At 48.1% G+C, this 27,581-nt stretch overlaps 1 protein-coding gene across 1 annotated transcript; it reads right to left on the reverse strand.

The window, feature by feature from the left end:
- Window positions 1-511: 511 nt before the first annotated feature.
- CENPX (centromere protein X) lies at window positions 512-27,378 on the reverse strand. The gene is made up of 5 exons (XM_075347520.1): window positions 27,292-27,378; window positions 23,817-23,868; window positions 5,950-6,003; window positions 1,252-1,340; window positions 512-1,171 (listed from the first exon to the last, which is right to left on the reverse strand). The coding sequence occupies exons 1-5, from the start codon at window positions 27,325-27,327 to the stop codon at window positions 1,157-1,159; spliced, it is 246 nt and encodes an 81-aa protein (XP_075203635.1). The 5' UTR covers window positions 27,328-27,378; the 3' UTR covers window positions 512-1,156.
- Window positions 27,379-27,581: the final 203 nt, after the last annotated feature.

Raw genomic sequence — 27,581 nt, forward strand, 5'->3', positions numbered from 1 at the left:
GTTGGGCGTTCATTTGGGATGAGCCCTAGGCCATGCTGTCTACCTAAAGGGGGCCGGGCCAGCGGACGAGAGCACCCACTGACCCCCGTGTCTCCACAATGTGGATAGAGTGCACTGCAGATAGGAAGTGGTGGTAGGTTTGAAAGAATACAACAGCCAAATTAAAGTTGAAGTCAGTAATCACGGTAAGACAATTTTGCAGCATATTTCAGGTTTGTTTCAGTATCTTGCCTAGGATACGTGTCTTGAGAAAGATGGCCCTCATGTCTCCAAATAAGCTCTCATTTTAGGCTCTTTCGTTAGTGGTGGGAGGTCAGCATGAGACAAGTCACACCACAATGATGTACCCACACCCAATGATCTACCCAACACATATGTAACGACTGCACCTCTTTGACAGGTGCAGTCGTTACAATCAATATGATCCACTCCGAATGTCAGGGGTTATAATGGTAATGCTGAATGGTGTGTATACATGCTTGTTATGGAGATAAAGTCCTGGCCAAGTGAATAAGAACTAGAAAGAACACTTTAATTTCCATTTCTAGTGAACTTTCACTTTGAATGTTACATCAGTATTACAAATTGGTTTACACAACAGTTTCCGCCATTATTAATACAATAGAATATCGCCATCTACTGGGGAATATACAGCACGTACAATAGCTTCTGTACTATTTCTGCACGGAATCCCAAAATGTTTGCATCCAGGTTTGGAAGATAACGAGTTAACAACTAGCAAAAACTCCAGCAGGCAAGTGCTAATAAGGTAGTTATATGGAAGACAACCACACTTCTCCATGGATGTTGGCTTTGGCAGCTGTGGAGACGAGCTGACGGAAAAAGCATAGACATAGTAATGGTGTGTTTATTACCAGATCTGGGGTGGTGTTGGTGAGAAGCTGGGAAAATTTATGACAAGGCATTAGCTCTTGGCCGACAGGTTTAATAAACGAATTTGAAAGGTTTGTGGTTTCCAGAGAATTGGAACAAGTCTAGTTATGGCTTTTTCTTGAAAAGCTATGGTGAAAAGTTATTTACTGGGAATATAGTCCTAGGTCTTATAGAAAATGACAAGATCAGACTTGATATCCTTAGCAGTGCACTTAGTCTGGTACAGGTGATCAGTAAACGCGAATAGCACAAAATGCCCCATCTAGAAGTCCAGCAACTGGAAGAAAGAAGAAATCACTTTAATGAACCAGATACTAAACTTGTTATGTGTTATAATATGAGAGGCCTGACACTTACCAATCGAGGCAGGATCTTCTCCACATGTTCTATGTCCACCACAGGCAAATCTTCAGCCAGGGCTTGACGTGCTGCTCGACTAGCTGCCTCTGTGAAACCAATGCAGTACAGGTAATTCATTGCAGTCACTGGCTACAGACATCTCCATCTTGCAGTCTCCAAAAAAATAGATGCATGATCCATGGGTGGAATTAAAAAGGCTGTCCAGGCTTGGGGCTCAGGTCTGCTATCCCTCTATGTGACTGCACATTTGTGAATCCTCATACCATATACAGTGCGCACTGTCAGGATTCTCCAGTGCGTGAAAGCAACTATGTGATTTGTATAAACACAGTCACATGCCGACCAGACATGCACGGCCAAACTCAATACAAGTAAATTGAGCAAGGCCGAATATGTCTAGTCAGGATGTTGCTGGAAGTATGCAAAATTATATACCTGCAGTCAAATGGCCGCAACAGAGAATCCTGACAGTGCGCAATATGCGCAAAGTGAGGATTCAAGAGTCTGCAGTCACAGTCTTGACAACTCTTTGAAGGAGCTTATCCCGACCTTTCAGGATGATTTACCATGAATTTGAATACATGCATTAAATAGTAACTAAGCTTTGAATATGATTTTTGCATATTTGGCAAGCATTTTAATTGATCTGTGGGGGTCTGGGTCCTCAGGGCACCACCAGTTGAATTATAGACCCCCTACACAGCTAACAGCTCAGCAGACAGGGGTGCAAAAGAATGGTGTACAGATTCAATAGAAAACCAATGCCTTCTACAGTATTTAATATATACTTCACTTTGTATGCGCACTGCAGACTTGGACCCTCACCAATTCACAGGCTATTAAATTGCCTTCCAAACTTGGAAGAAAAAAAAAAAAAAAAAAAAAAAAAAATCATAAAAATCATATTCAAGGTTTAGTTATCTGTTAAGTATATAGCAACACCTGACCACTGCACCATGTTCACACAAATCCATGAATAGGTAATCTAGGTGGACAAAAATGGCTACTTTTTTCACATTAAAAGGTCTTTTCTCAAAAATCAGAACTCCACCTTTCCACTGTTTAGGTAATTAGCGTTAGATTGCTTTGGTCCAATCAATTAGAAGGATCTTCTCCATTAGAATGGACCAGCAGTGATGCCTTGCACACTGCTGCTTTACACTCTTCTCGCTGAGGCCAATTTTCTTTTTCTTTCCTCCAAACACCCATACATTTTTCAACATAGTCGCATAAGGGCTTGTGTTTTCCATGGAGTTGTAATTTTGAATGAGACAATTCATTTAAAACATACAATATACTGAAAAACAGAAAAAGGCTGAGCTTCAAAGGAGGGTAAAGATGGCAGGCACAGGGGTCTTCATCAGTTCCTCAGCTACTGTGAAAACCTATCAGCTCCCCCATGATCACATTGTGGAGGGCCACTGTGAGCAAGTGTACACACACACACACACACGTGTAATTTACGTGTCGACACAGCACTTAAAGTGAATCGGTCAACAGGTTTTTGCTACCTCATCTGAGAGCAGTATGATATAGACAAAGAGATTCTGTATTATGTAGATTACTGGCTGCAGCAGTTCTGACAAAATCAGAATTTTTAGCTTTAGTCATGTAGCTGAGCCCAGCGAGCTGTTCCGTCCACACCAGGCTCTCAATAGAGATTGTGCATTGACAGTGACGTGTCAATCACAGCAGGTGGCGTGTCAAACTTCTCTGCATGTAAGGTTCTAATACTGTATGAAGTGTCCTGCTGCTTAAAAATAGCAAATAAACAAAAGATTGGATTGTGACAAAACTTCAGCTTACATAGCAAAAACGTGCTGACAGATTCCCTTTAATTGGCACAGTTAGTGATGGACTACTGGTTAAAAGGGAACCTAGCACATGAAAAAAAGCTATTAACCTGTACATACAGGGTTAATCTGAAGATTAATAAAGTTCTCAACCTGCCCAGTCCCTAAACATCGAACCCCGCTGCTGGAGGGAAATTAACTTTATTTACCCTGGCAGCATTTTGATTACAGTCATGTGGTGGTGCAGGTTGTCACTGCTTTATGTATCGAGAGTAGTGGCTGTAATCACATCCCCCGCACTGACTGACAGACGTTCAACATTAGAACCTGCTGTCAGTCAGTGAGGGAGACACGATTACAGCCACCACTCTCAATACACAAATGTGACGCCTGCCTGGAGCCACGGACTCCGAATCGGTGAATAGAGGTAACCGGCCACAAAGCAGGAACCCGGACGCCACAACCCTTTAACACTTATATAGGGATTTGTAATTACAACAGGGCCCAGGTGATCGCTGCCTGCGGGAGACTACGGTCCTGAGAATAGCAGTAACCAGGCAGGGTCAAATCCAGAAAGTAGAACAGGGACAAAAATCGTCAGGCAGGAGAGTGGTCAGATATCAGGCTAAAGGTCCAGTCACACTAAGCAACTTACCAGCGATCCCAACAACGATAGGGATCGCTGGTAAGTTGCTAGGAGGTTGCTGGTGAGCTGTCACACTGCGACGCTCCAGCGATCCCACCAGCAACCTGACCTGGCAGGGATCGCTGGAGCGTGGCTACACGAGTTGCTGGTGAGCTCACCAGCAACCAGTGACCAGCCCCCAGTCTCCTAGTTACAGCACACATCAGGTTAATTAACCCGATGTGTGCTGCAGCTAAATGTGCACAGAGCAGGGAGCAGCGCACACTGCTTAGCGCTGGCTCCTTGCTCTCCTAGTTACAGCACACATCGGGTTAATTACCTGATGTGTGCTGCAGCTACATGTGCACAGAGCAGGAGCCGGCAGCACAGGCAGTGAGAGCGGAGGAGGCTGGTATCAAAGGTAAATATCGGGTAACCAAGGACAGGGCTTCTTGGTTACCCGATGTTTACATTAGTTACCAGCCTCAGCAGAAGCTGGCTCCCTGCTCACTGCACATTAGTTGTTGCTGTCTCGCTGTCACACACAGCGATCTGTGCTTCACAGCAGGACAGCAACAACTAAAAAATGGCCCAGGACATTCAGCAACAACCAACGACCTCACAGCAGGGGCCAGGTTGTTGCTGGATGTCACACACAGCAACATCGCTAGCAACGTCACAAAAGTTGTTCGTTACCAGCGATGTTGCTAGCGATGTTGCTTAGTGTGACGGGGCCTTAAGAGTCAAAACCGGAACTAGCAGCGAAGTACAGGAACGGCAGGCAGAAGAGTGGTCAGGTGGTCAAGCTAAGGTCAATACAAGGGAATACAAACAAACAGCAAGGAACCAGTCTAGCAGGGAATTACAGGACTATATCTGGCACCTGTCAGCAGAAGGTATAAAGCATAAGACGGGTGTGGTGCCTTCCCATTGGCCCCAGCTGAAAGGTAGGTACTCCAGCTGGAAGGCACACACCACCACAGTCAACCAGTGGTACTGCAGGTCCTAGTGAAACCCAGCCTAATAGATGAGCGGAGCCTGTGCCCAGCAGAGCCACTGACTGATCCCTCGTCCCCAGCGCCGCCCATAGTGGTGACGCGGAGGCGTCTGGTGTTTGAAGCAGAAGTCAACTCTGGTGGAGACGTGACAACATAGCAGTGACTAAACCTGTGCCACCTGTTACTGAAAGCAGAACACTTCTGGGAGGAATAAAGCTAATTTCCTCCCAACAGCAGTGTTCAATGTTCAGGCGCCGGGCAGGTTCAGAACTCTATAATGGTAACCTGCAGATTAACTCCATTTCTGTAGGTTAATAGCGTTTTTTAATTTCAGTTTGTGATGACAGGGAACAGCGCAGATTGCTGATACCTATGAGGCCAACCATACACCCGAGATACAGAAATCAACCGTTGCCAGCTGGAAAGGGAGGTAAGCCGACAATCACCACCAATGCCGCTGCTGGACGATCTTTGGGAAAGGCAAAGTTAGCAGGGGGTCTCGCCACATCTGATATCCACTGGTGCTACACCTAGAACTAACTGGGACATATTAGCCTCATCTGTGGTATAAGAGGAACTCCACATCAAAGGGCTTGGTGCAGCTGTGCTTTTTGTGGGTGGTACCGGTGGGTGGTCCTGTGAAAACTTGCAACCAGTTACGGTGGCGACAGTCACTGTGGGACTCAAGGACACCGGTGCAGCACAAACGCATCTGCACTGAATTTATGTTCCCTAAAGAACTTAACCCGGGGAAGATTCCAACTACATAGGAGTAATATTGCCTGACACCACATAGTATTTTCTTCCTCCTTAGCAGTCATAATACAGTGCCAGCTTGACTAAGCTCAGTGAGACTATGCTGAAAGGAGTCATCACGGTTAAAAGGGTTTTGGATGCCTTTTCTGCTCATAGTCATCTTAAAAGTGATGGCTCCTGGTGATAACTTGTTTAATCATTGAAGTTTGGGAGGAATTTTTTTTCCCCTTAAAAATTCAGCTTTTAGCTCATGCAGGATATCTCCTTTTGATTCAACATTATGGGAGAATAGGGTGACCTGCATGGATGGACAGCTTTTTCTTACAAACTATGTGATTACTAAGTCTCCATTACAAAATTATCTTTATCAATGACAGCATACTGCCCCCTGCTGGGAGGTGCCTATAATGAGTTGTGGGTCTCATAAAGGAATTTTTCCAACCACTGAGTTATTACAAGTTGATAAGACAGGGGCGTTGGGTACAGTAACATTACAGAGTCTGGCAGTGGCTATTGTACTTACCATGAACAAATACTCTAAGTAGCTCTCTCATAAGTTGTATGGAGTCACCGCTGACTGAAATACAAGAAAGAATATATTATAATCTATATTCAAAAATTTAAGAAACTAATAAAACTTGATTCTTTATTAGAGATTAATAAAAACTTTTGAAAACATAATGCATATCATCCCAAAAAGATCGTACTGTGAGTGAATGTGCTCATAATAAGGACATTTTTGTGTACTCACCGTAAAATGTCTTTCTTGGAGCCTTTCATTGGGGGACACAGACAGTGGGTTATATGTTGTCTCCAGGGGAGGCTTGACACTAGGTTTAAAAAAGGAGTTAGCTCCTCCTCCCACAGCATATAACCCCAGCTAGGCGGGAACTAGCTCAGTTTGGTGTAAAAGCAGTAGGAAAAGGACTACCAAAACCACAAGGGCGGGAGCTGTGTCCCCCAATGAAAGACTCCAAGAAAGACATTTTACGGTGAGTACACAAAAATGTCCTTTCCTTTCTCGCCTTTTCATTGGGGGACACAAACAGTGGGACGTCCTATAGCAGTCCCTGGGTGGGAACTGAACTATTAACAGTGTATAACATCAGACTAAGAGCTGACTAACAACTGCAACTGCAGTGAACACATATCAAAACACTGTCAAGAACCAAGCAGTGGCCACTTATAAATGGGCCACTGCCGCCTGAAGGACTTGTCTTCCAAGAGCAGCATCCGCGGATGCATGCGTATGCACTCTGTAGAATTTTGTGAACGTGTGCACACTGGACCAGGTAGCGGCCTTGCAAAGTTAGGCCGCCGAAGCCTGATAGCGGATAGCCCAGGAGGCACCCACTGCTCGTGTAGAGTGGGCCCGCACAGATTGAGGGGGGGAACGGCACCTCGTGCTTTGTATGCCTCACAGATGGCAGTCCTGATCCATCGAGAAATCGTGGATTTAGACGCCGGGTTGCCCTTTTTGTGTCCTACTGGGAGGACGAAGAGGGCATCGGACTTGCGCAATGGCGCTGTTCTGGAGATGTAGATCTACAGAGCCCTGACAAGATCGAGAGTGTGAAGGGCTTTCTCAAAAGGAGTGGACCGGGGCCAGGCAGAATGACGGCAACACAATATCCTCGTTCAGGTGGAAAGAGGATACGACCTTCGGAAGGAAGGCGGGGGAAGGCCGAAGGACCACTTTATCATGATGGATATCAGGTAAGGTGAGCGACAGGAAAGAGCTGCCAGTTCGGAAACTCGCCTGATAGAGGTAATAGCGACTAAAAAGGCAACTTTCCAAGACAGTCGTTGAAGAGAGATTTCTCTCAGAGGTTCGAAAGGAGGAAGTTGAAGGACTCCCAGAACCAGATTCAGATCCCAGGGATCTAAGGGGTGGCGATAAGGAGGGACCAAATGCGCTACCCCTTGAAGAAAGGTACGGACCTGAGGTGGAAAGAAAAAAAGAAGAAAAAAAAAAATAGACAAGGCAGAAACTTGTCCTTTAAGGGTACTGAGAGCAAGACCCGAGTCCAGACCGTCTTGCAGAAAAGCAAGAACATTAGGGATTGAAAAGGACAGGGGCGACCAATTATGATGGTCACACCAGGAAAGATAAGTCTTCCAGGTCCTGTGGTAAATGCTGGCAGAGGAAGGCTTCCGAGCATTAAGCATGGTATGAACTACCCTGGAAGAAAGACCAGATTTGGTTAGAATCAGGGATTCAAGCGCCACGCCGTCAAATGCAGCTGTGCTGTATTCTGGTGCATTATTGGACCTTGCGACAGAAGATCCGGGCGGTCGGGAAGACGCCAGGGAGTGTCGCTGAGAAGTTGGAGGAGCTCTGGATACCAGGCTCTCCTGGGCCAGTCCGGGGCCACGAGGATCACCGGGATTCCCTCTGCTTTGATTTTCTTGATTACTCTCGGAATGAGAGGAAACGGAGGGAAGATGTAGGGCAGGCGAAACTGCGACCATGGAAAGACTAGGGCGTCGGAGCCGAGCGCTAGCGGGTCTCTCGACCGAGATATGAAGGGATGTATTTTGGCATTCATTCGAAACGCCATGAGGTCCACATCCGGGAGTCCCCAACGAAGAGTGATCTAATGGAACACTTCGTCGTGGAGGGACCATTCCCCTGCCGCTAGACCTTGCCTGCTGAGAAAGTCTGCGGCCCAGTTGTCTACCCCTGGGATATGGACAGCTGAAATAATGGGGGATGTGCTTCTCTGCCCAAAGAAGAATCCTGGATACTTCCTTCATCGCTGTCTTGCTGAGAGTTCCTCCCTGACGGTTGATGTAAGCCACGGCCGTGGCATTGTCTGACTGGATCCGAACAGGGAGGCCCAATGGTAAGGGTTGAAAATTCTGAAGGGCCAAAAATATGGCTCAGATCTCCAGAACATTGATGTGCAAAGAGCGCTCGGAAGGAGACCAGCGTCCCTGAACAGTGTGGTGGAGAAACACCGCCCCCCAGCCTATCAGGCTGGCATCCGTCGTGACTACCTGTCAGTGGACCGGGCGGAAGGACTTCCCTTGAGATAGGGATGAGACTTGAGTCCACCAGACGAGGGAGCCGAGCGCAGACTGAGATAGGCGGACTGACTGGTCCAGGGAAGCTGGATTCTTGTCCCAGGAGGATAGAAGATCCAGTTGTAGAGGGCGCAGATGGAATTGGGCAAAGGAAACGGCTTCTATGACCGCCGCCATCTTGCCTAACACTCATTCCATTCCGAAGGGATGTGTGACGGCGAGAGCGGAGGAATTGGGCGGCCCGGATCAGGGAAGACCTCTTGTCCTCTGGAAGAAGAGCCCGGGACTGAGCCGTGTCTATCAGCATACCTAGAAAGGTGATGCGCTGATGAGGAATGAGGGATGACTTGTTGAAGTTGATAAGCCACCCTGGCCTTGACAGCATGTCTAGGCAAATCTGCACGCTTTCTGAGCAAACGTGAAGAGAGCTCCCTTTGACAAGAAGGTCGTCCAAATAGGGAACGACCAGGATACCTCTGGGGTGTAAAATGGACATGACGGCCGCCATGACCTTTGTGAAGACCCGAGGCGCAGTGGCCAGCCCAAAGGGGAGGGCCCTGAATTGGAAATGACGGTGTCCTACGGCAAAGCGAAGGAACCGTTGATGAGAGACACATATGGGAATGTGTAAATAAGCAGCTTGAACGTCTATGGAAGCTAGGAATTCTTCAGGTTCCATGGCGGCTAGTACTGCTCTCAATGATTCAATTCGCAAAGTTCGAATCCGTACGAATTTGTTCAGCCGTTTGAGGTCCAAGATAGGGCGGACAGAGCCATGTTTTTTGGGAACGACAAAAAGGTTTGAATAGAAACCTTTGCCGCGCTGTTCCAGGGGCACTGGAATGATAACGTTTGCTTTCTGTAAAGAGGCTATGGCCTGAAATAAGGCCTGGCTTTGCATTTTGGACTTTGGAAGACGAGAATGCAGAAAACTGTTGGCCGGCAGGGAATGGAAATCGATCTTGTAACCTGAGGTGACGATTTCTCGAACCCAAGCATCGTGAGTGTGGTCTAACCAGATATCCCGAAAAAGCAAAGGCCGCCCTCCCACAGGAGTCGGATCTGCGGGATACCTGGCGTCATGCTGAGGGGGCCTGTACAGAGCGAGGTCCTTTGGGTTTAGGTTGCTTGGAGTGGGAACGACAAGAAGAGCCCCTTGAGGGACCCGGATCCTCGATCTAAGAGTTGGGACGGTCCTTGGGCCGATGGTTTTTGGGGGGCAGGCCGAAAGGACTGCCTGCGCCAAGAAGATTTTTTGAAATTTCTGGCTACAGGCCGCTTTTGTGGTAGAATGGTACTTTTACCACCCGTCGCCTCAGATATGAGTTTGTCCAGGGATTCACCAAAGAGACGAAGACCCTGGAAGGGAAGTATGGACAGGGACTTCTTGGAGGCACTGTCCGCATTCCATATTTTTAGCCACAGAACCCTGCGGGCGAAGACAGCATTGGCTGCCGTTAGGGCTGACCAGCTAGCTGCATCTAGGGAGCCGTGAAGAAAATAATTAGAGGCGAGAGAGAACAAATCAAGAATCTCAAGAGCCTCTGGAGGAATATTGCAAGGGCGAAGCAACTTGGGCAGGTTCCTACTCCACACGCTCATAGCTCTTGCCACCCATGTCATGGCAAACAGGGGGCGCAGAGAGGAGCCTGAAGCCTGGAAAATAGATTTGACCGCAGCCTCAACTGCGCGGTCGGACAAGTCCTTGAGAGACGCGTTGTCTGAAACAGACATAACCGTGTGTTTAGCCAGTCTGGATACTGGCGGATCCACAACGGGGGGTACCGACCAGGGCTTAACCATTTCCGAAGGAAAGGGATAAGTGAATGAAGAGGAGGATTTTTTATTAAACCTCCTATCAGGGTGATCCCACCGTTTAGATATGATTTGATGAAAAATCGGATCCTGGGCAAAAGGACTTAGGAGGCTTCTTCCCTCGCTTGATTGCCGACTGAGAAGTCGGGTCCGAGGGATGATCAGAAATCGACAGAGAGTGATTGACAGCCACTATTAAAGTGTCTTCCATATGCCTAGACTCAGAAGGTACATCTGAATCAGAGTCAGAGTCTCGGGAATCGTGACTACTAAAGGTCACGGAGCCTGAGTCAGACTGAGCATCGTGTGAGTCAGACGAGGTGGAGCGGTCGCAATGGCGCCTTTTGGTGATAGCCTTTTTACGTACTGGGGATGATACACCAGACGAAGGCGGGCTCCTCTGAGGGACCTGAGCTGGGGGGAGGCTGCGGGAGCCTGTGCAAGGCTGGGATATCTGAGCGGCCAGGTCATCTAACCTTTTAGACATCAGAAGAACCCATGCAGGGATAGCCTCATCAGACGGGGGTGCTGCCTGAATGGTGGCCGGGGCCAAACCCACAGACTGCACGACCCCCTGGTCCGGCAACGCCTGTTGTGACACTGTAGTAGGGGCATCGCAGCTCCGGCAGAGTGGATAGCTTCGACCATTGGGAAACGAGCTTCCACATATGGTACAAGCATAGTACAGGTCCATAGAGGATGCCTGGGAAGCTTTATCACCCTTGCGGTTTTTACGCATGTCAGCAACAAACGTACAATTAGAACTGTGAGCCTCTAGCAGTATTACACTACTGTGGGTGAGGAGCTACTAGCAGTATTAGAAAGGGACTGCTATACAGAGCTGGTATATACCAATAGTAAAGTGGCATACACTGCCAAACAGTCGGTATATACCTGCAGACACAGTCAGTATATACCGCAAAAAGCTGATATACACCGCCAGCCAGCAGGCACACACCGCTAGAAAGACAGCGATATACCGCTGAACAGAGCGGTATATAGTGCTGCAGAGTTGCAGAGCCAAGGAGGCGATCTCACCCGTGTCTGCTCCCCATATGTAATGGCGTCCAGCGTTCTCTGGCAGCATGGAGGGGAGAGACGGCCCACTAGAGGGAGCGGCTTCTGAAGCAGTGGAGGGGGCGTTGCTAAGAATGCAGGCCGACACCGGGAGCTAAATTTATGATGCTTCCCCGGGAACACGGCCTGTATAGCCCCACCGGCGCCTCCTCAGGCGCTGGTTGCATGCAGGGGACGGGTACACGTCATCTCCCTACCTGCTCTTGCTCCGTCTGAAGACGCGTCGGTCCTGGGATGCGGAGATCTCGGGGACGCATCTTCAGCTCAAGGCTAGCAGGTGCTGGGCTCTGCTTAGCACTCTGGAGCTACCTTTGTGAGGTGCTTCCAGGGAGCCTGGAGGGGTACGCAGACCCGACCACTTGGGCGCGAGGGAAGACTGACGGCTTTTGCACGCCAGGGTTCCTCTGCCCGTAAGCGGGGGGAACGAGGGTGAGCATACCCTGGTATTGCCCCAAAGTCAAAAATAGAATAAAATCACAAAGAAAAAGAAATAAACAAAAAAACATGAGCTGGCCTGGGGCTCAGGCCAGACGTGTCAGTCTCCCTGCTGACACTAAAAAGAACTGAGCTAGTTCCCGCCTAGCTGGGGTTATATGCTGTGGGAGGAGGAGCTAACTCTTTTTTAAACCTAGTGTCAAGCCACCCCTGGTGACAACATATAACACACTGTGTCCCCCAATGAAAAGGCGAGAAAGGAATACAGGTGGCCACGCACAGATGAGAAGAGCTACAATGTGGCTGATCATCCTTATGGTCCGGCCAACAAGCCAAAGTAATATTGTACATTCGAATAATACTCTTTTTTTTGTTTCTTTACACCCCAACTTCCAAGTGCCATACATGTTTTATTTCTCTATCAAAATAACTGTATGGCGTTATAGCGTGGGATAAGTTAGAGCAGACCTGGGCAAGGGGCGGCCCGCGGGCCACATCCGGCCCGCCTACTCTCTGTGACCGGCCCGCCTGGTTCAGGGCGTCCTTGCTGGCCGGTCACTGATGAGGGCAATCTGACCTGCTGTCCGGAGCTCCAGGCTCCGGGAGGCCCGTGGTCAGATTTCCCTCATCACACGCTGCGTGCCGGGTAGGAAACAGAGGACAGATCCTGCAGCTCCGCACAGTCAGTGCACGCAGCGGAACGCAGGAATCTCTCCTCTGTTCCCTGCAGCAGCTTTTCTCTGTGACACACGCGCGCCCTGATATCATCAGAACGGCGCGCGTGTGTCATTTGAAAAGTGCCCGCCCGGCAGCAGAAGACGCTGCAGCAGCCGGGGCCGCACGGAGAGAAGCAGCGGCTCCTAGGAATACAGCGTCGGCGCAGCCTGGGCATGTGAAGGAGAAGCAGCTCAACAGGGGGAACGTACAGAGGTGCCTGAGGAGGGGACAATAAGAAGACAGGTGAGTGGTTACTACTAACCTGCGGGGGCAATGGGGGGGGGGATTAACTGTTGACAAATATTTGGGGTGTAGTATAATACAGGTGTATATAGGGGTGTAGTGGTGTAGTACACACACCGTATATATGCGCGTATGTGATTATATATATATATATATATATATATGTGTATGTAGAACCGAGTTAATTATATTAGTCCGGCCCTCTAAAACCATCACAACTTCTCATGCGGCCCCATGGGAAAATTATTTGCGCACCCCTGAGTTAGAGGTTTGAATGGCACCATTTACTATATAAATGTACTGAAAAAAAAAAAATAAAATAAATCAGGAAATTAAAATTCCACGGGGGTTGGAGTGTTGTAAAAAAAAATGCAATTCGGCCAGTTAACTTTCAAAGTTCACTAGGTGGTAAAAAGGGCTAGGTAACTGGATTTTCCAGGTTTGCATAATTCTAGCAATACCAAGCATATTATAAATATACTAGCTGTTCTCAGCCAGCTAACGCTCGGCTCAAGGGTAAACAGCTCTCCTCCCCCCGAAGAGTATACAGCTGTTCTTCCCCAAAAGGTTATACAGCTCCGCTCTGCTCCCCCCAAGGTTATAAAGCTCCCCTCCTCCCAAGGGTATACAGCTCTCTCCCCCCCCAAGGTTATATAGCTGTCCCTCCCTCAATGGTATACAGCTCCCCCCCCCCCCCCCCAAGGGTATAGAGCTTTCTCCCCCCCCCCCCCCCAAGGGTATACAGCTCACTTCCCCCCCAAGGGTATACAGCCTCCCTCCCCCCAAGGGTATACAGCGCTCATCCTCAAGGGTATACAAGCTCACCTCCCACCAAAGGGTATACAACTCCCCTACCCCCAAGGGTATACAGCTCTCCCTTTAAGGTTATACAGCTCCCCTTCCCCCAAGGGTATACAGCTCTCTCCCCCCCAATGGTATAGGCCTGAGTGTGAAGAAGCGGAACATGTCAGGCCACCTGTGAGCCCGGGGCGGGAGCGGACAGGACAGTAGTTAGCGGCGACTGACCTGCACAAAGTGTCGTAGCAGGCTGCGAGGAGCGGCACTGGGGCACACATGCAGATGACTGCGGTGCAGGGCAGGTGACGGCGGCTCCAGGTACATGACAGGACGCGGGCTATAGGTGCTGATCTCAGACACTGGGACTGGGCGCCGCGTTCTGCGCACAGATGGCCGCTCGGCGTGCTGCACTTCCTCATGGCCTCCCGCCTCATCATCCCCCAGACCGCCAACCTGCACCGGTACAGCAATGTGATTCTCTTTAAAAAATAAGGAAATATCTACGTGACCCTCAACTTTTGAACTGTAGTGTACATGTCCGTTTTTATCATGTTTTTCATTTCTTTTTGGAAGCTCATGTTGTAAAGCACCACTGCTGGAATGGTGCTTTAAAACAGAAGTCCCCTTTTATACTTTTATACTCACCCTCCGGCATTTGCGCCTTTTGTCAGAGTTGCTCTGGACCGGTCCCACGGATCCATCTTGTGACTAACTTCTGAATGGCCAGAAATCAGAAGTTACGTTACAAACTCCCAATATAAAAACGAGAGCCAGAACGTGGCTTTCATAGACTTGTTATTAATCTGTGACCTCCAGCTTGCACCATGGAACACTGGAATAGCTGCTAGGTTGCAAACTGCTGGAGATCAACGGAAGCAACGCTGAAAACAGATGAAGACGCCGAGTATAAGACTGGGGCCAGGGGACGTAGATTAAAAGGGAATCTGCCAGCAGGTTTTGGTATGCAATCTGAAGATAGCATGCTGTAGAGGTTAACACACAGATTTCAGTGAAGCATTTCTTATCACGTGTGCAGTTGTTTACCTGCAATGTTTGTTTTAGTTTCAGGAGATTATCATTACCAGACAAGGTTAGTAGAGGTAGATAGTCAGGCACGCCCCCTGCCGTGATTAGCACATCACTGTCTATAAAAATGTACATACAGAGCTTGGTGTGGGCAGGGCAGCTCTCAGCTCTACTACAACTAAAAACTCTGTGCCGGAACCACTGCATCCAGTAATCTAAGTGATACATTGTTGGATTCAGGATCTCTTTGCCTACATCATGCTGCATTCAGATGAGGTAGCAAAAACCTGCTGACAGATTCACTTTAAAACACCACTGCCAGCTGGAGTGGAATAAAAAACAAAGCTGGAGTGGTGCTTTAAGTTAAAATCCTGTGTTTTTTATATTTCCTGGTATTTGGCTTTGCTAAAACTTCATGTATGGATTACTTGTGTTTTTACTGTGTCTCTACAGCTGAAATGCGCTAAAAACGTGTTTTTTAGCTGTGTATTTTCCTCATTTAATACAATTCTATGGGGAAAATCTGCACATAAAACTCAGCATCGCCACAAGAGAAATTCACAAGTTGCGGATTTCAACCACGCACCGCAAGTCAGTTTACGCTGAGTAAAAAAGAAGCAGAGTAGGCGGATTTCTAGAACTCCCATCCATTTCGCAGATTCTGTATGACATTGCGTTTTTGACGCAGTGAAAATGCGCAGCTTAAAAAAAAAAAAAAAAAAACACCAAAAACTCATTGTGGGCAGCAGTAGAATACAGCTGACATCCACTATGTATGGAGAGGGCGACTGACGGAAGGGGACTTAAAAAAGGAAAGTGTGCGTGGGCAAAATGGCTCTGATGTCTTCAGACGATCATTCCATTTGCCAGCAATGGGTTCAACAATGATGTGGAGGCCAAAAAAAAAAAAAAAAAAAAAAAAAAAAAAAAAAAAAATCGCCCCCTGCATCCTCCCACATCAATCATGTGGTTCTCTAAGGAGGCTATAATGTAGGCACTTATTCACTAGATATTATAATTAGATGTACAGTTAGCAATGATCTTCCCTGTGTTGAGATGTCTATCACAGGTTCGGGCAGATAAATAGAGGGCTGGAGAGCAGTGCTGCTCCCCTGATAAAGCATCATGTGTAATGCACGCTGGGCACTGCTTGCATCTATCAGTAGGTATATGTCATATTGTGTATTATATGATTGACTAATACTGTGAGGCATGGCAACAGTGAAATGGATTATATAACGTTAGGACGCTTCTGTAACTCAAGCCCCCAGCGCTTTAGTTTGTGTATGTGCTGTATGGTCCTTTATACAGTGTGTCCACCCATATCCTGTTCACCGCCATTAACTTGAGAACGGCGGCAGCTACAGGCATAGAAGTGGTGTCTAGGTATAGTAAAGTATCCACACCCAACGCAATGAAACCAACTATAGCGCCACCTGGTGGAAAACAACGGAGTTAGCATTTTTATCTCGAAAACGGAATGAGAGAGAAAAAAAGTGAATGAAAGAATTGTAGGGCATCATCAATTCAATACAAATCGACATCTTGTATACAGAAATGCGTTGATTAGAATGTGTAAAACTCACAAGGCTGCGGACGTGAAGCAATACCTCATGGAGACCTTCCTACAAGTCATTGGGTATGGTGGCTGTGCTGAGTGGCCTCCACGCTCACCTGACCTGACCCCACTGGACTTCTTTCTGTGAGGTCACATCAAACAGTATGCAACCCCTCCACCAACATTGCAGGACCTACGACGACATATCACAGATGCTTGTGCAAACGTGTCACCTACCATATTGCACAACGTGCAGCATGATACAGTATGCTGTCCAGAGTTCAGATGTGCATTGCAGCCGACGGTGGCCACTTTGAGCATCAATGTTACGTGAGTGCCATATGCGTGACCAGCATTTAATGTTTGTTTTTTTTGGGGGAGGGGGGGGGGGGTGTCATGGTTTTCATAGCATAGTATTTCTGTATGCAAGGTGTTGATTCGTATTGAATTGATGATGCCTTTCAATTTTTTAATTCACTTTTTTTCTCTATCTTGTTCAGTTTTCGAGATAAAGATGCTAACTCCGTTGTTTTCCCACCAGGTGGCGCTATAGGTGGCTGTTCTCAAGTTAATGGCGGTGGACACATTGTATATGTTGGCTCCATGTGCCGATGCTTTTGTTGTACTTTTCCTGCACGTTGATATTTTTTAAATATCTTGTTGCAATAAAAATGTCAACCATTTTAAGTCTGTGGTTTTGCAGCCTATTCCTGTGATGAGTGATGTACCTTTTTTTAATTTTAACTTTTGGTGGAGGAGAGGCTTTAAGCGGTGTGCACACGCTGTGTTTTCATGCATACTTTAATCAATACCGCAAGGAAAAACGCATCCAAGCAAAGTCTATAAGAATCCTGACTTGCTGTGCCCACATTGCTTCTTTTTTCCTTGCATATTTTCTTGCAGAAAAAAAAACTATCTGCACCATGTCAATTCTTCCAGCATTTTTCCTACATCTGATCTAATCCAGTGCAGTGCTCAATCTCTACAATGGATTAGATCTGTCAGTGCTGCACTCGCACCACTGACACACCCATTCATCAGGCATGGTCTATGAGGCGATATGTAGCTCAGTAACCCGGGGTCGTCAAGGTGATGTACCAAGGTTACCATGCTAACAATCGGGTCCCTGTGATCGCATTACAGGCACCTGATCGAAAGGGAGAGGTAAGTGATTCCTCTCCCTGCCTCCTGAATACTACAACCACGATTGATCGCAGCATTTAGAGTGTTAAACTGCCAAGAGCAGCATGGTTACTGCTCCTGGCAGTGAGAGCCACATCTCAGCTGTAACATTAGTCGGAGACCCGGGGGCGATTGTGGGGGTACAGTGCAGAAATCCTTATTAACCTACTGTCTCCTCCCCATAATCCTATAGAATGTAAGCCTGCAAGGGCAGGGTCCTCTTCCCTCTGTACTAGTCTGTCTACTGTAACTTATATATGTATTTTGTATGTAACCCCCTTCTCATGTACAGCACTATGGAACTAATTTTGCTCTATAAATAATAATATTATCACCATGATGTAAAAACCCATGAAAAAAAAAGGGAATTTTGTTTACTTACCGTAAATTCCTTTTCTTCTAGCTCCTATTGGGAGACCAAGACAATTGGGTGTATAGCTTCTGCCTCTGGAGGCCACACAAAGTATTACACTTTTAAAAAAGTGTAACCCCTCCCCTCTGCCTATACACCCTCCCGTGGACCACAGGCTCCTCAGTTTTGGTGCAAAAGCAGGAAGGAGTAAACTTATAAATTGGTCTAGGTTAAATTCAATCCGAAGGATGTTCGGAGAACTGAAGACCATGAACCAAAAGAACAATTCAACATTAACAACATGTGTACACAAAAGAACAACCAGCCCAAAGGGCACAGGGGTGGGTGCTGGGTCTCCCAATAGGAGCCAGAAGAAAAGGAATTTACGGTAAGTAAACAAAATTCTCTTTTTCTTTGTCGCTCCATTGGGAGACCCAGACAATTGGGACGTCCAAGAGCAGTCCCTGGGTGGGTAAAAGAATACCTCAATCAAAAGAGCCGAAAACGGCCCCCTCTTACAGGTGGGCAACTGCCGCCTGAAGGACTCGCCTACCTAGACTGGCGTCTGCCGAAGCATGGGTATGCACTTGATAGTGCTTCGTGAAAGTGTGCAGACTAGACCACGTAGCTGCCTGACACACCTGCTGAGCCGTCGCCCGGTGCCGCAATGCCCAGGACGCACCTACAGCTCTGGTAGAATGGGCTTTCAGCCCTGAAGGGTGCGGAAGCCCAGAAGAACGGTAGGCCTCGAGAATCGGTTCCTTGATCCACCGAGCCAAGGTTGACTTGGAGGCCTGAGAGCCCTTACGCTGGCCAACGACAAGGACAAAGAGCGCGTCTGAACGGCGCAGGGGCGCCGTGCGAGACACGTAGAACCGGAGTGCTCTCACTAGATCCAAAGAGTGCAAATCCTTTTCACACTGGTGAATTGGATTAGGGCAAAAGGAAGGCAAGGAGATATCCTGATTTAGATGAAAAGGGGATACCACCTTAGGGAGAAATTCCGGGACAGGACGCAGAACCACCTTATCCTGGTGAAAAACCAGGAAGGGGGCTTTGCATGACAGCGCTGCAAGCTCAGACACTCTCCGAAGTGATGTGACTGCCACCAGGAAGGCCACCTTCTGCGAAAGACGGGAGAGAGAGACCTCCCGCAGCGGCTCAAAAGGCGGCTTTTGAAGAGCCGTCAGGACCCTGTTAAGATCCCAAGGTTCCAACGGACGTTTGTAAGGTGGGACCATGTGGCAGAGCCCCTGCAGGAACGTGCGGACCTGCGGAAGCCTGGCTAGACGCTTTTGAAAAAACACGGATAGCGCCGATACTTGGCCCTTGAGAGAGCCAAGGGACAAACCCTTGTCCATTCCAGATTGTAGGAATGAAAGGAATGTGGGTAAGGCAAACGGCCATGGCGGAAAGCCGTTATCAGTGCACCAGGATAGGAAGATTTGCCAAGACCTGTAATAGATCTTGGCGGACGTTGGCTTCCTGGCTTGTCTCATGGTGGCAATGACATCCTGAGATAACCCTGAAGACGCTAGGAGCCAGGACTCAATGGCCACACAGTCAGGTTGAGGGCCACAGAATTCAGATGGAAAAACGGGCCTTGTGACAGCAAGTCTGGGCGGTCTGGAAGTGCCCACGGATGACCCACCATGAGATGCCACAGATCCGGATACCAAGACCACCACGGCCAGTCTGGAGCAACGAGAATGGCGCGACGGCAGTCGGACCTGATCTTGCGTAGTACCCTGGGCAGCATCGCCAGAGGGGGAAACACATAAGGCAGTCGAAACTGCGACCAATCCTGGACTAAAGCGTCCGCTGCCAGAGCTCTGTGATCCTGAGACCGTGCCATGAAGGCCGGGACCTTGTTGTTGTGTCGTGACGCCATGAGATCGACGTCCGGCGTTCCCCAGCGGCGACAGATCTCTCGAAACACGTCTGGATGCAGAGACCATTCCCCCGCGTCCATGCCCTGACGACTGAGAAAATCTGCTTCCCAGTTTTCTACGCCCGGGATGTGAACTGCGGAGATGGTGGAGCCTGTGGCTTCCACCCACTGCAGAATCCGCCGGACTTCCTGGAAGGCTTGACGACTGCGAGTGCCACCTTGGTGGTTGATGTAGGCGACGGCAGTGGCGTTGTCCGACTGGATTCGGATCTGTCTGCCCTCCAGCCACCGATGGAAAGCCAATAGGGCTAGATATACTGCCCTTATCTCCAGGATATTGATTTGAAGGGACGATTCTATCAGAGTCCAGGTTCCTTGAGCCCTGTGGTGGAGAAAAACCGCTCCCCAACCTGACAGGCTCGCGTCCGTGGTGACCACGGCCCAGGTTGAGGGTAGGAAGGATTTTCCCCGAGACAGAGATGTGGGTAGCAGCCACCACTGAAGTGATGTTTTGGTTGCAAGGGAAAGAGATGTTCTTGTCGAGGGAAGCCGCACTCTTGTCCCATTTGCGAAGAATGTCCCATTGGAGTGGCCGTAGATGGAATTGCGCGAACGGCACTGCCTCCATACCTGCAACCATCTTCCCCAGGAAGTGCATGAGGCGCCTTAAGGGGTGTGACTGACTCCGAAGAAGTGATTGCACCCCCGCCTGCAGAGAAAGCTGTTTGTCCCGCGGTAGCTTGACTAACGCTGGCTGGGTATGAAACTCCATCCCGAGGTAAGTCAGTGACTGGGTCGGTGTCAACTTGGATTTTGGGAAATTGATGATCCACCCGAACTGCTGGAGAGTCGCCAGAGCGACGGTAAGGCTTTGTTGACACGCCACCCGAGAAGGGGCCCTGACTAGGAGATCGTCTAAGTAGGGGATCACCGAGTGGCCCTGAGAGTGCAGGACCGCCACAACGGATGCCATGACTTTGGTGAAAACCCGTGGGGCTGTCGCCAGGCCGAAAGGCAATGCCACGAACTGGAGGTGTTCGTCCCCGATGGCGAAACACAGGAAACGTTGATGTTCGGGTGCGATCGGCACATGGAGATAAGCATCCTTGATGTCGATCGATGCTAGGAAGTCTCCTTGTGACATTGAGGCAATGACCGAGCGGAGAGATTCCATCCGAAACCGTCTGGTTCTCACATGTCTGTTGAGTAGCTTGAGGTCCAGAACGGGACGGAATGACCCGTCCTTTTTTGGCACCACGAACAAGTTGGAGTAAAATCCGCGACCACGTTCCTGAAGTGGAACGGGAATCACAACTCCTTCGATCTTTAGAGCGTCCACTGCCTGAAAAAGTGCTTCGGCCTGTGCGGGGGGTGGAGAGGTTCTGAAGAAACGAGCCGTAGGTCGGGAGCTGAACTCTATCCTGTAACCATGAGACAGAATGTCTCTCACCCACCGGTCTTGAACATGTGGCCACCAGGCGTCGCCAAAGCGGGAGAGCCTGCCACCGTCCGAGGATGTGGCTAGGTGAGGCCGAGAGTCATGAGGAGGCCGTCTTGGAGGCAGTGCCTCCTGCGGCCTTTTGGGGGCGTGACTTGGACCGCCACGCATAGGAGTTCCTCTGGCCTTTCTCCGGCCGGTTGGACGAAGAGGATTGGGGCTTGGCGGAGGGACGAAAGGACCGAAACCTCGATTGGATTTTTCTCTGCTGAGGTCTCTTAGGTTTGGACTGGGGTAAGGAGGAGTCCTTTCCCGAGGATTCCTTAATAATCTCATCCAATCATTCGCCAAATAAACGTTCGCCAGAAAAAGGCAAACCAGTTAAGAACCTTTTGGAAGCAGAGTCTGCTTTCCATTCGCGCAGCCACATGGCCCTGCGGACTGCCACGGAGTTAGCAGATGCTACAGCCGTACGGCTAGTGGAGTCCAGGACGGCGTTCATGGCGTAGGACGAAAAAGCTGATGTGCGCGTACGTTTGGGGAATCGAAATTGGTGTTTCTCCTGCTGAGAAGCCGACTCCTCTACAGGTGGAGGCGGGGGAGAGAGATCCAACACCTGGTTGTGTGTGCCTCCTTCAACACAAAGCATAAAACTGAGGAGCCCGTGGTCCACGGGAGGGTGTATAGGCAGAGGGGAGGGGTTACACTTTTTAAAGTGTAATACTTTGTGTGGCCTCCAGAGGCAGAAGCTATACACCCAATTGTCTGGGTCTCCCAATGGAGCGACAAAGATATGTAATTAAAAATGTGCATTTTTTTCTCCTGCGTTTTTTCTTGCCAAAACATGCAGTTTTGTGTGCAGAGAATCTTCTATGTGGGCACATACCCTTACAGGACTCAAGTGAGAGATGGGCAACGCGCAATGAGGCACATTATTAGGGTAAAGTAGAGGATTTAGGGTCAGGATAGCGCCAGTGTGGATTATAAGGAGCCCTACATACCTGCTGCAGGTCATTATTATACTTCTATTCATTCTGCAAACATCTGTGGCCTATAGTTGTTGGGGTTATCGGAGACTGACACCTTTTGGCATTATATGGGTGTATTACAGCCGCCGGCATATCTTCCCTCTATAGCCCATCAATAGATCACACATGATTATCTTTTTGCATTTATGTGACATCCATGGGGTTAGACTTATTAGTGTGATACAGGTCACATCGTACTTCTTAGTTCTGTGATGGATCCTTTCTGGTATTCATGGTGGGGGATTTTGTACTTTTCCAAATGACCCCACTGTCATGAACAGCCGGGGGAGTCACTCAGAAATCCCACCGCCTGCCACCAATATGTCACGATCAGGGGGGGTAACAAGCAGGAGTCACACCCCTCCTTTATACCTCCCGACCGACAGACAGAGCACGTGACGCACTCTCTAGCGCCCCTCTTATAGTCAAGCCAATTATGGAATTGCCCGACAATAAGCAAGGAGGCCGCTATTCTACTGTGCCGATGCTTGAAGGGCTCCCGGTGAGAGTAAGGTATATATTCCCCCGACCTCCGCAGACGGAATATATAAAAAACTCCCCGAATCTCACTGGCCGCCCCACAATGATCCTTGGCACAAACTCGCTGCCACCAACCGATTTATGGTAACTATTAACCGAACACACCGACGTGGGATTCAAGATCGAGATAACAGAACAGCCCAAGATTAATTATATAATTTAATCGGCCTAAGCCACACTAGAAACTACAATATATACAATAGGGAATTTACAGAATATACAGTTAGGTCAGAGTACATTTACAGGCAAGGTATGGGTTACAAACAGGCATACAATTCCAGCAGTTACCTTGTGCGTCTGATCACAGGGGGGTGCTGTTCGACCAGGTTTCCAGGAACTTCCTCACATCTGTTCTCAGACACAAGACCCCCGAGCAAGAACAAGCTAAAATGTCCGAACTGTGGTTATCAACCTGGCCGAATCCCTGTCCCCTCCTACCTTCGTGACCTCAGAGGGAAGCACTGCCACTCCCCCTGCCTTGAGTCAGAGTAATATCCCAGAAGGGACTATTACCCGCAACTCCACACTGGGAGGTCCGATCGGGACGGTTCTGGTGTCATCAGATCCACCCGGGTCCCCTCTGCATTTTGAGTCCAAGCATGACTCATTTACCGGACTCCTACTAGCAGTTCTCTATATCTTGCCGCCCCAGGGCGCCACATAGACTTCGAGGATATGCAGAGATTCGGCTCGAAGTCCCGATTCTAACGATGTAGGGGGTGTATGGCTGAGACGCACGGTAATATCATAACTGTGTATGATATTACGGAGCCAGCAGTATGCCCTCCTGCTGAGACTAGCTTCCTTTTGGTTTTGCTAGGTCCCTGTCCACTCGCTTTGATGAATGGACACAACCCCCCAGGGAGTCTTCCTCTCCCTTTGTTGTAAAGGCCTGATAGGACACCTAATCTCCATATCATAGGAGATTGCTTTTGGATGTGTTGCTGGGATTTGACACCTTTCCAGATGTTGGGCATCTGAGAAGCAGCTCTGTGTGTGTGAAGGGAGGGGGGGGGGGGGGTGACATCAGGAGGGCTGACTGACATGACTGAATATCATAATTTATCGTCATATCTCCGGATTTACCTCACATCCACTATTTAGCCATTCTGTACAGGTATAATCATGAGGCTAATCCATCAATATATAGGTATATATTCAACCATCACACTATTCATTTGTAGTCTCAGCCGACCAATCGCAGTTTTGCAGAAGAAGGTCGGCTGCCATTTATCTGCTGTGTACGGAATAACTGGTCCTTACATCTCGTCTTCTCTTCTTCCAGGTGCATCTGCAGCAGTTTGGTGACTACGCTCTGTAAGAGAAAGAGTGGCCATTAACCCCTTCAGGACCAGCCCCTATTTAGGCCAGAGTTATTCCTCCCCTCTTCAAAGACAGATATTGATACTGTGTGTAAAAACAAGCGCTTCTGCAATTTACTGCCTCTTAACCCCTTCAGGACCAGCTGATTTTTCACTTTCCGTTTTTTTTTTTCGCCATTCTTCTTCCGAGAGACGTAACTTATTTTTCAGTCAATATAGCCATGTGAGGCCTCATTTTTTTGTAGAACAAGCTGTACTTTTAAATGAAACCATGAGTTTTACCATATAGTGTACTGGAAAACGGTAAAAAAAAAATAAATCCAAAATTTGGAAAAATTGCAAAAAAAATTGTATTCACTATATGGTAAAACTGATGTATGGGTGTGATGCATTTTGCGCCAGTTTCCGTGACCCATAGTGTTCTCATTTTTTGGGATCTATGGCTCATCGACAGCTTATTTTTTGTGTCTCGAGCTGATTGTTTTTAATGGTACCATTTGTGCGCAAATACTACGTTTTTATCACCTGTTATCGCATTTTGCGTAAAATTTGTGGCGATAAAACAAAACCCTTAATTTTGGCGTTTGGAATTTTTTTGTCGCTATGCCATTTACCAATCAGATTAGTCGATTTTATATTTTGATAGATTGGGCATTTCTGAACACAGCAATACCAAATGTGTGTATATTTTTTATTTGTTTAACCCTTTAATTTTCAATAGGGCGAAAGGGTATGATTTGAACTTTTAGGTTTGTTTTTTCAAAACTTTTTTTTAATCTATTTTACTAGGTCCCCAAGGGGACCATAACGATCAGCAGTCTGATCACTCATGCATTTCTTCCGGTCTGAGTGGTGGTGCTCTAATCGGGAGAAATGGTCATCTCTTGTAACAGCCTGTACTCAGCTGTTTGTGGACAGGACCTTAGTCATGTGAGTCACTGTATCGACCTACAAATCGGCCACTAATATTAAAACTTCACTGGCTGTGTGGACAGTACAATAAAATATAACCTTTATTATTAAATATTATTGTTCAGGCCTTGACATATTTTATAGAATTAACTGTAGCAGCTTTGACTGAGATAACAACTACCAGTCTACCTGCTATTCTTCTTTCTGAACCCAGTTATTTTTGTGTGTTTCAGATAGGCTTCAAAATTGGGTGGAATTGTTATCAAAAATGTTTTAATAGTATTTAATTATAAAGGTTATATTTTATTGTACTGTCCACACAGCCAGTGAATTCTTAGTCATGTGAGCACAGAAGTCATCACATGACCCTGTGCTACCATGACAACCACCAGAAGTCACGTGATAATGTCACTTCCGGTATTGGCCTGTAGTTAAAGTTTCAGTGTGATCATGGTTGTAATGGCACTGTCACTTATTGACAGCACCATTTAAGGGGTTAAAAGGCACGGGCAGATAACGATTCCGCTCGTGCCTGGCAGGCACACGTGTCAGCTGTATAAATTAGCTGAGATGTGCACCAATCTCCCCTGGCCAATATTAAAGGAGTTGTACAACAAACTCCAAAAAAATGATTTCAGCTAATCTGTGCTGTATTGTCATAAAACAACCCTACATTATTTTTTTTTTTTTTTCTAACTTTTGTTCCTCTTGAATTATCCCTTTTGTTCTCTGCAGCCACTTTATTTACATGCAGCACAACCTAACATGACATTTTTGTTTCCTTGGTTGCCAAACGTCAGTCAGAGCTGGCACCGCCCGGCCTCACTGTCCAGCCCCACCCTCTGCACACTCATTGGCTGTCAGTATTCTGCCCAGCAAAAAGCTCTGCTATATGTGCACAATATGGGCACATATAATGTAGTATTGTGAACAGCCTTGTGCCCATCATATAGTACTATGCCCCATCCTTGTGCCCATCCTATAGTAATGGCCCCATTCCTGGTCCTCTGCCATCATCTAGTAGTGTCCCCTATTCTGCCATATTTCACACATGCAAAAAAAAAAAAAGACAAATCCAGATTTCCGGGCGCTGTGCAGGACGAGCTCTCTATGTAGCTTCTCCGCTAAGCAGCTGCAGCCTCTGATTGGTCGGTGGCTTAACATTGCAGTAGCTACTGCTGTATACGGAGCTCCCATCTGAGCAGTGCCAGGGAATCTGTTCTCTGTTATAAAGCGCTGACTGCACAGCCCCAACACAGGCAGCGATCAGTAAGGGGGCCACAGGCCTGCATGCTGCAAGACGCATCAGGAGCCGCCACTGACAGCGCTTTATATAAGAGAACAGATTCCCCTGCGCTGCTCAGATGGGAGCTCTGTATACAGCTACTACAATGATCAGCTGCTGCCTCTGATTGGCCGGTGGCTAATCATTGCAGTAGCTGTATACAGAGCTCCCATCTGAGCAGTGCAGGGGAATCTGTTCTCTTATATAAAGCGCTGTCAGCTGCAGCCCCCTTGATGAACGCTGCCGATGCAGAGGCCGCAGCTGACAGTGCTTTACACGAGAGGACAGATTCCCAGGCGCTGCACAGGGCCAAGCTCTCTATACAGCTTCTCCAGTGATCAGCTGCTGCCTCTGATTGACTGGCGGCTGCAGTAGCTGTATACAGAGCTCCCATCTGCACAGAGCTGAGGAATCTGTTACAAAGCGCTGTCAGCAGCCCCAGCACAGGAAGTGATCAGCAAGGGGGCCACTGCCTGCGTGCTGCAAGAAAAATCAGGGGCCGCATACCGGCAGCATCTTAGACCACTGCACTATGGAATGTGTGGGAGGGTGCGAGGGTAGGTGGTTGGGGACTCCATGCTCGGTACCCACCCAGCAGGGCGGCAACATGAAGTGGCCCTGATGCCCGTCAACAAGGTCCTGACCCTGTCATCGTGAAATCACAGGAAGCAGCAAAATCACGGCAGGAGCAGTCACATGACAGCTCTTAGGTGAGGGAGAGGGGCTGACAGCAGGGCAGGTAGGTAGTCACTATCTACTTACCTGCCCCAATGTAGCCCAATAGTGACATTACAAAAAAAAAAAAAAAAAAAAGCAAAAGAAGCCGAATAACCCCTCTAAGACTATAACCGTTGGGACGTAATATTACCACCCGCAGTCGTTAAGGGGTTAAAATTTGCAGCCATTTTTGAGATAGTACAGTACCACTTGTTTTGTTTACAGCCCATTGCCTAGGAGACCGACCACTCCTGCAGCCTAACTTACAAGCTTTTCTTTTTTTATTGAGCTTGTAAGCACTGTGCTAAATAAAAATAATAAAAAAAAGCATGCTGTTACCTCAAGCGCAGGGATTACAAGCTAGAGACAGGGGCAGCGCAAAGGTCACTGTTATGGGGGATTGGTAAACCATCATGTGTACTATCAGGACATGCAGACGCTACATGCACTCACTTTCCGCTCAGTACCGGCTCCCTGAGACGTGGAGCCATGGAGTACTTACCTTCCGAAAATCCGCCGGTTTGACTTCCCGCTCCATCCTTCCTAGCTGCCGCTCGGTCGTGCGCCTCCTCTAATCGATATACGGAGCTGATCGAGCAGCTGATTGGTTGAGAGGCCTGTCAATCATACAGTCTCCAGCAATCAGCTTCGCGCGGTGCATTCCAAATAGAATTCTGAACACAAGAGCGCGCAGTGTAATGCCACAGTTTGTCCCCAGCTCTTATGGTGACATCTCCGAGGGTGGCCATGTTTCTGAAGATAAAAGGCTATTCAGTTTTTATCAGTCGGCGT

Source organism: Anomaloglossus baeobatrachus, chromosome 5 (genome assembly GCF_048569485.1).
Source record: "Anomaloglossus baeobatrachus isolate aAnoBae1 chromosome 5, aAnoBae1.hap1, whole genome shotgun sequence".
Classification (NCBI taxonomy): domain Eukaryota; kingdom Metazoa; phylum Chordata; class Amphibia; order Anura; family Aromobatidae; genus Anomaloglossus; species Anomaloglossus baeobatrachus.